General features: G+C 51.5%; 4 protein-coding genes across 4 annotated transcripts; 3 read left to right on the plus strand and 1 right to left on the minus strand.

The window, feature by feature from the left end:
- Positions 1–266: 266 nt before the first annotated feature.
- CABS01_16763 (uncharacterized protein) lies at positions 267–826 on the plus strand (the record flags this gene model as incomplete). The annotated part of the gene is made up of 2 exons (XM_060550093.1): positions 267–464; positions 533–826. The coding sequence occupies 2 exons, from the start codon at positions 267–269 to the stop codon at positions 824–826; spliced, it is 492 nt and encodes a 163-aa protein (XP_060403600.1).
- A 45-nt stretch (positions 827–871) lies between these two features.
- On the plus strand, positions 872–1,917 carry CABS01_16764 (uncharacterized protein; the record flags this gene model as incomplete). The annotated part of the gene is made up of 3 exons (XM_060550094.1): positions 872–1,379; positions 1,435–1,578; positions 1,634–1,917. The coding sequence occupies 3 exons, from the start codon at positions 872–874 to the stop codon at positions 1,915–1,917; spliced, it is 936 nt and encodes a 311-aa protein (XP_060403601.1).
- Positions 1,918–1,923: 6 nt separating this feature from the next.
- Positions 1,924–2,163, minus strand: CABS01_16765 (uncharacterized protein; the record flags this gene model as incomplete). The annotated part of the gene is made up of 1 exon (XM_060550095.1): positions 1,924–2,163. The coding sequence occupies one exon, from the start codon at positions 2,161–2,163 to the stop codon at positions 1,924–1,926; it is 240 nt and encodes a 79-aa protein (XP_060403602.1).
- Positions 2,164–6,609: 4,446 nt separating this feature from the next.
- CABS01_16766 (uncharacterized protein) lies at positions 6,610–7,652 on the plus strand (the record flags this gene model as incomplete). The annotated part of the gene is made up of 4 exons (XM_060550096.1): positions 6,610–6,778; positions 6,841–6,860; positions 6,919–7,475; positions 7,525–7,652. Coding segments are annotated over 4 exons (874 nt in total), but the record flags the coding sequence as incomplete, so codon positions are not given.

The following is a 7,652-nucleotide window of genomic DNA, read 5'->3' on the forward strand; positions in this document are numbered from 1 at the left end:
TTGGTCGAGCTCAAATCTCTCGCTTAACAATTGCATTCGCCACATAACAGACAAAGAACTGGACACGGAACCATCAATCTACCAATTACAAGTTGGTGATCCTGTATGTATTGGCCTTCGAGCTACTGTGACGACTTGGTTGCAGATGTGTTCTTGCCTGATTATAGTAATCTCAAGTTATGGGAACAAACTAGTGATGCTTGCTTGAGGTTGGCTCAAGCAGCGGGCACGATCAAGCCACAGCGATACCCAATCGGGACTAATGCATGAGAGCACAGCCTCTGGCTGTACTCGTGTCTGCCATTCCCGTTGCCGTTCTCGTTGCCATCTTTGTTGCCATCCTCGTCGCCATCCTCGTCGCCATCCTCGTCGCCATCCTCGTCGCCATCCTTGTCGCCATCCTTGTCGCCAATACCGCCCTTACTGCCAATGGGCTTATTTTCTTACACTCATGCTCAATGAACGTAACCCGCGGACAACCTGCCCCACTTTCTATCGCAGCAAATGCCGCACTCAGCGCAAAACTTATTAGCGCCTACACCGCAATTCAGTTAAGTATCTCTCGTCGCCATCCTCTGTGCCATCCTCTTCGCCATCTTTGTTGCCATCCTCTTCGCCGTCCTCGTCGCCGTCCTCTTCGCCGTCCTCTCCGCCATCCTCATCGCCGTTGAGCTTCGGCATTCTCATCGCCGTCCTCTTCGCCATCCTCTTCGCCATCCTCTTCGCCATCCTCTTCGCCATCCTCTTCGCCATCCTCTTCGCCGTCCTCGTCGCCGTCCTCTTCGCCATCCTCGCCGTCGCCCTCTCAGAACTCCTCATTGCTTAGCGTGTCACAACTTTTCCTGGCTGTCTCGTTGCCGAAGTCATCACTATGGTGTCTCCACTCTCACAGACTCAGCAAAATGGGTTCCTGGCTGCAGAGGCAATATTCGGCCTTGATCAAAGCCTTGCTGCGTATCAAAGGAGGCTTCAAGCTGCCACAGCTTTCGGTCTTCTTCGAGGGAGCATAGAGCGGAACAAAACGACTTTGAGTACACTGACTAAGCGCAACTCCCAAAAAAGAAAACGCGACTACTTTCAAATCAATGTTATGGGTCTTGTGCAAAGCGGCGAGGTGAGCCGTATCCTGTTGCCTCTCGTTACAATTTGCTCTTCTCGACCTGAAAGGTCTATGAACTGGCTTCTTCTAGCTCTATTCTCCCTTACGGAGGCTTTTGTCTCAAGTATCAAGGAGCATGACCTTTCCGAAGTCTTCGCCGAATTGTTTCCACGTGTGATAGGCGATTTTACAATTTTCCAGGAGACAAGGGAAATGTTCATCGATATCCTTCGACAGAAATGTAACGAAAATATCTCAGAGATTGGTCAAATGGTGTTAAGTAACTTTGCCTGACCCAACGTCAATACTCATAATAAGTTTCTGATGTTGTTCAGATCTACTACCATCGGAAACAAGCACCAAGAAGCGACGGCTGGACGGTGTAACGAGCGAGGTGGAACCGTTGATACTCAAATCAGAGAGTCTTGTATGCCCGGAAACGGTACATGAGGACACTGCTCCGAATTTGAACCCCAACAGTAAGTTTGCGGCAGACACGCGACATTCAAAAACAGTATATTAATATCAAGGTAGGGGGGGTAGTTTTCCAATTTGTGGCAGCGCAGGGTGATAAACTTGAAGGCGTTCTGCCTGGCACCTCTCCTTTTCTGCAGGGCATACACACCGGCCGACAGTGGTGTTGGGAGAGGCAGAAGGACGCGGAGTCTTCAAACTCGAGTGAAATGCGAACGAGCGCTATTTCTGCTATGATTCCTGACAACGACCAAGCGGACATCTCCTTTGTCCTTACGGTAGGATACAAGGCAGGCTGGGAAATCGTGCAATATTTGGGATTCCGTTTTTCGGAGACAGATTGATTGTTTTCAACGCTTGAACTGCGCAGACGCGTTGTAAGTTACGACTTTGTAACCTTCCGAAACAGGGATTCCTTTAGGACCAGTTTCTTTCCCGTACCAGATAGCCGTCTTTACGTTCGGTTTGAAGATCATGATCATCATCCCTTCTGCAATCACAGCTGTCTGATTATCGACCGTGAATTCATGGTGTGCTTCCACCAGCTCCTTCTCCCCTTCGAGGGCCTTGCTGCCGATGACACTGGACATTGTATGGGCCGAAACTTCGTGATTTTGGTCGTGGGGATGCTGATAGTGCAATAAGCGGGATGCGTCTAAAGAGTAGAACAGCCTGACAAACGGTTAGCAACGTAAAATGAAGGTGATAGAGCAAGACGAAGCGACAGACTTCCTTACTCGAGATGAGCCGTACTTCTACTATTTCGTTTTTGTGACTTCCATGGCTCGAGACGTAGGGCCACAAAGCCGTGAGATGCATTCTACAAAGATGAAATAATCGATTCTCGCCGGGGTTGATGCCCAAGCTTCCGGTCAAGGTCCATTAACCCCTCACGTGCCCCTCAGGCAAGAGTGCCCCTCAGGCAGAAATACACGCGCTCGTCACGTCACACGTGCATCTCAGCCCCTTAGCACAGCCACTTCTGAGCTCAGCCACGCGCACTTACGCCCACTTTTTGGGAAACAAGAACAGCACGCCAACGCGACAAATGAGAATGTGTCCTCTGAGTGCCTCACAGAGTTGTGTGCAGCGATTTGCTATTTCGGTCATGGTCATTAAGTATTGGCAGGGGTCAAGGCTACGATACTAAGGGGTAGTCTCGTAGTAGTGTGAGGTTGCCTCAGCTGTGTCCGTAATCGTGAGGAGAGAAGGGAGGGCGGCAATAAAGCTTCAGTGATCCGCCAAAGTTTAGTAAAGATATGTCCTGAGATAGGCCACAGGACTTGGTGCGAACTTAACGTAGGAGAAACAAGCGCAGAAACTCTGTAAAATTCTGGAGTTAAGCTGGGCGGGGCGCAACTCCTCGCTTGTCTAGTAGACTGACGTCACGATAACGACTCCCCAGTATGGGACTCCTTTTGTCGGACGTTTTTGTTTGTCCATTCAATATTGCTCGTCAGCCGGACCTCGTACTTGTCACATGACTTGGACCGGCTTGTATCGTCCCACCAAGTGTGGACAGGCGACATTTCCCAAATCTCCGGTTTTCCTCCAAATCTACTTGGATATGGAAATCCTGATTCACGATGTGGAACGACACCTGATCTGCTGTTCAGTGCATGTACCTATTAGTCACCCACTCGTGCCCACCAGTTCCTTATCCACGGCCCACTTTTCTTCCTGACACCTTCCAGGCACAACTTTCCCCACTAAGAACTGTACTTTTGTCTTCGAAAACGTTTCGATATGCTATCGCATAGCAGAGAACTTTACTAGCCTCACTGATACACTTTGAATCATGCCGCACTTAGGTGAGGCTTGTGCTCTCCTTGGCAAAGAGGCTGGAAGCTAGATGCGGATTGGATGGGTGTCGATCACAGGCGCGAATAGTCATAGCCTTTTGTCGATGCATACGTCGTGATGAACTATCTGACCTCTATGTAGTACTGGTAGAGCGCAACCATGTCTGGTCTTAATCATAGATTCATCATGTAGCCTCATATCGGAAGGCACTGTCATTACAGACATCGCTGTCGCCGGTCACGAGACATGACTGCTTGACAAAGTGAAATATGGCTCACGCCCATTGCGGCATGCCTCTTTGAGCCTCAGCACGTCAGGGGAGGCTAGTTGCGCTTATCATCCCCTCGGGGCACAAGTGATGGTGTCCTGGGGCAAGTTCTTGCCATGGCGTATTAAGCCAATGTGGTCGGTAACGCAGTGCCTCGACTAATTATTCCACGAGCCGACGGGCGCCGATGCTTTGAATCCTACCACCTCTATTGACACCCCCATGAAGATGATACAAAATATGTTCGGTTTCTCCAAGATCAAACGAAGTAGTGTATTGACCAACATAAGTGTTGAGGCAGGCACAAAGTACAGACCTCACTGACGCATTCTGAGCTTGAGGCCGGCCATAAGACTTTCAATCTTACATCCTCGACGATGTCCACAAACGGTGTTGGCACCTCTCAAGCTGTATAGCAGATGTGCGAAGTCAGCAGTTGTGACGTAAACTTCTACTAGGGCATTCAATCTGACACCCACAAGCGTGCGCACACCAGAGAGAAGCCGTACGTGCGTCTCGTCTGGGTGGTGGTGGTCTGAGTAGTACCGATAGCTCCGGGCAAGACAATCGGCATGGATATGGGCGCTTTCCCCCCAGCCAGACAATGTTACGGCAAGTAATTATCTCTGCTTGAGTTCTAGTTGACTTAAAACTTGTAAGGTAACATTCGCCGTTATACTAGTGAGAAGCCGTTCTGATGCGAGCATTCTAACAACGTGTCTACGCGGCATTGTAACTTTCAGACGAACATAGTGGAACACAACACCGGCAGCAAGCCATTCGTCTCCAGGTTGGAACAGCGAGCAGGGTGTTCTTACAGAAGGAAGCCTCATGGCGTGTGCTCTCAATCTTCAGATAGTACTTCGCTGACATGTGCATTGCAGAGTTATCGACACCAATGCTATGCGAGGACTCTTATGAAGCTGATTGACCGCTTGCCTTTTACTACCGACCCTAGCGGTCTGCCTGACGACGAAAGTGACATCTGCTTGTACGTCATGAACTTTGAAAGAACAACAACAAAAGAATCAAGATTCGTGGCAAGTTCTAATGGATCACGAACCGTATTTGGAAGCCTAGGAGAAAGTCTTCCCATCATCCCACCGATCGCTTTTCCAACTCTATTGGCCTGACAGCATGCTTATCGGTGAGAACCTCTTCAGCGGAACAACAGCAGCAGCGCCACCGTCCACGGGGCTACTAGAATGTTGTAGACGGAGACATTGCGTTGTCCTCGAACAAAAGCAAAGATAGACGCAATATGGCTTTCGCTCGCCCCGACGGCGTGGATTGGCAGTCATCTCAGGCGATGTACACACTTGGGGCATGGCTGCTTGCGCTCGTCAGCCGCGAAGACTGCCTGGCTATGTTGTGAAACAAAGCGGGCGCATGCCCTGAATGTCTGGACCGAACCAGGAGAGGGCAAAGCACAGATGCGTGAACCTATCAGTAAGATGCAATGGTCGGACCAGATATCGTTCCTACTTCATTGTCATCTATGCCAAATTGAGACTCCTTGATCCGCGCAATCAACTGGACCGAGGGTGAATTATGTTCGTGGCGCCAGTCCGCGCATGGCCTGGCGTCGCGATCAGAAACGAGCTTCTCTTCAACGATGAGCGATAATAGCCCCAAAGATCCAGAACGAAGGATGTGTATTGAAAACTGCGTCTGAATTGCACATCAAGTACCCCGGGTCAAACCCCCCGATAGCCGGGCGTTCCCTGTAATACCTTCGAGCGAGTTCGAACGAACTGTGTAGAGTGACAGGCCATCGTCCTTGGCGCGCCGTCACGTCGCCGCCTGGTGTCCTAAGACCTTGGTTGAATGGCGTTGGCTAAGGTAACCGATCGTCATATCGAATATTGTGCTCTATGCAGCTCACTTTATGTGAGCCGGGGTCCGGTCTGAGCCCCCGGAGGGCTGATTCCTTCCAAGGTTTATGCAAGGGCTGCCGGCGCTGTCACTAGCCAACCCCAAAGTCCGTGCCTCGGGTACGGATGGTCGTAGCTCGAACGGGTTGTGGACACCAGGTGGCTCCCTCACGCCCCTGCTGAACTGCACCCTATGGCGTCTTTCGAGCCAGAAGTATCGCGCCGTTTTGTTGCGCTGAGCTTGTGGCCACCCGAGGGGCCCCACCGAGTCCTTTCCCGCCAGGGACACCAGACGGTACAAGCCGCAACGTCCGGGCCTCGATCAGAGGGGGCAGACGGACGAGTCAGCGCACTGTCGTCCACTAACCGGATCAGGATGTCGTTCGCGGGCCAATCACATCTGCCGTAGCCGACTTCATCACCTCATTATACACTAGACTGGAAGTGCTCAACGCGACGGGGAAGACGGGTTTCGATGGCTGAAGGGTGACTGCCGATGCTCTTGGAGGCGCCGAGGGGTTTCGGGGACGCATAAGTTCCCGATGTAGATAGGGCATGAGCCAGGCCAATGTCCCGACAGACCAATGTACAGGGCATGGAGGCTTCTTCTCTCAACTCGCGTAGCTGCTCAGTTGGATTTGTGCTTTCCAGCGGCAGCATCGCCCGGAGAGCATTACAGCCAGTGCTGCCATGGTAGGAGCATACGGTCTAGAGGAACCATTAGATCTTTCGTAGCCTGCACGTATGTCAGGAGTGGGTGCAATGTTCTTGACGAAAAACCCTCGTCTGTTCCTGATTGACCCGGGGCATGGCAAGATTATAGGAGCCGATCCGTGGTAGGGATCTCGAGACAGGAAATGCTCGTATTGCCAATTCCTCAACAACGCCGCCGCCACCAAAGTAAAGTTTAATTCCCCCGTCAGGAGATGTCTCAGGACTTCAATCACACCGCACTGGGTGTAGGGCCGGCCGTCCTCCGAGTACGGTTCCTGCCGGGCTTTATAAGACGTGACGGTCCCCGAGTTCTCCTACGTTGGCAATGGTCGACTACCTGAAGAATCCATTGACATTGAGTCAACAACACGAACATCATGTCTGAGCCCAGCCTTACCTCTGCGAACACCGTCGCTCCAGCGGCAACCGGGAACTTGGTCGATCTTCACTATGTTGTGTTTGGTGTTGGCTATGGCGTTTCCACTCTCCTTCTTCTTTTGCGGCTTTACATCAGGCACCGTTATAGTGGTCTCAGGCTAGATGACAGTAAGTAATCACGCAGCCGAAGGACGTACAGCAAGCAAGCATGACTGACGTACCGTACCCAGTGTTGGTGGTATTTTCCTGGGTAAGTAAGAGATAGGAAGTCACGTTCATGAGACCGAGGACTCATACCGGCACGCCAGGTGTTTTCGTCCGCCATGCAAATTCTGATGATTGGCACGTACCTCCAAGACCCGGGGATGGAAAACGCTAACGAAGTTGGCGTAGTCGCGATATCCATGGGTACAATGTGCTTCCCGCGAGTATCCATTCCAGACGATCGATTCCGGATATACGTCGAGGTGCGTCTCAGGGCCTATTCTAACGAGATAGCTGTGATTGACAAGCCGTTGCAGCTCAGTTACAATGCGGCGCCGGCTTTCATGATGTCCATCGGCTGTGCGAAGGCGTCTATACTCTGCCTTTATATACAACTATTCCCCGACCGAAATTTCAATATCATCGCCAAGGTCACACAGGGTGTTGTGATAATGATCACGGTTGCCATCACCCTGCTGCTATACCTCTCGCGCCTACCGAGTCTGTCACTTGATGCCGTGGCGCTCTTCTTGGCAACGGCCGCCTCGAACATCATCATGGACGTTGTGTTGCTAATCCTCCCAATGCGCCTTGTGTTCAACCTCCATATGGCACTCAATGCCAAGCTTCTTGTCGCAGGACTATTCGGTCTGGGCTTACTGTACGTCGCCACGTACCAGAGCTTCGTACGAAGCTGACGTAGATCGCAGCACCACTGTCACCTCCATCCTCCGGCTGTATCTTCTCATCCAGATTCAGGGCAGCGAAGACCTAACGTGGGACGCCGCGCCGGCCAATATCACTTCGTACGTTTCGCGGAAGTACAACCTGCAATACT

The sequence above is a fragment of the Colletotrichum abscissum genome (assembly GCF_030869225.1).
Source record: "Colletotrichum abscissum strain IMI 504890 chromosome Unknown Scaffold_146.1, whole genome shotgun sequence".
Classification (NCBI taxonomy): Eukaryota; Fungi; Ascomycota; class Sordariomycetes; order Glomerellales; family Glomerellaceae; genus Colletotrichum; species Colletotrichum abscissum.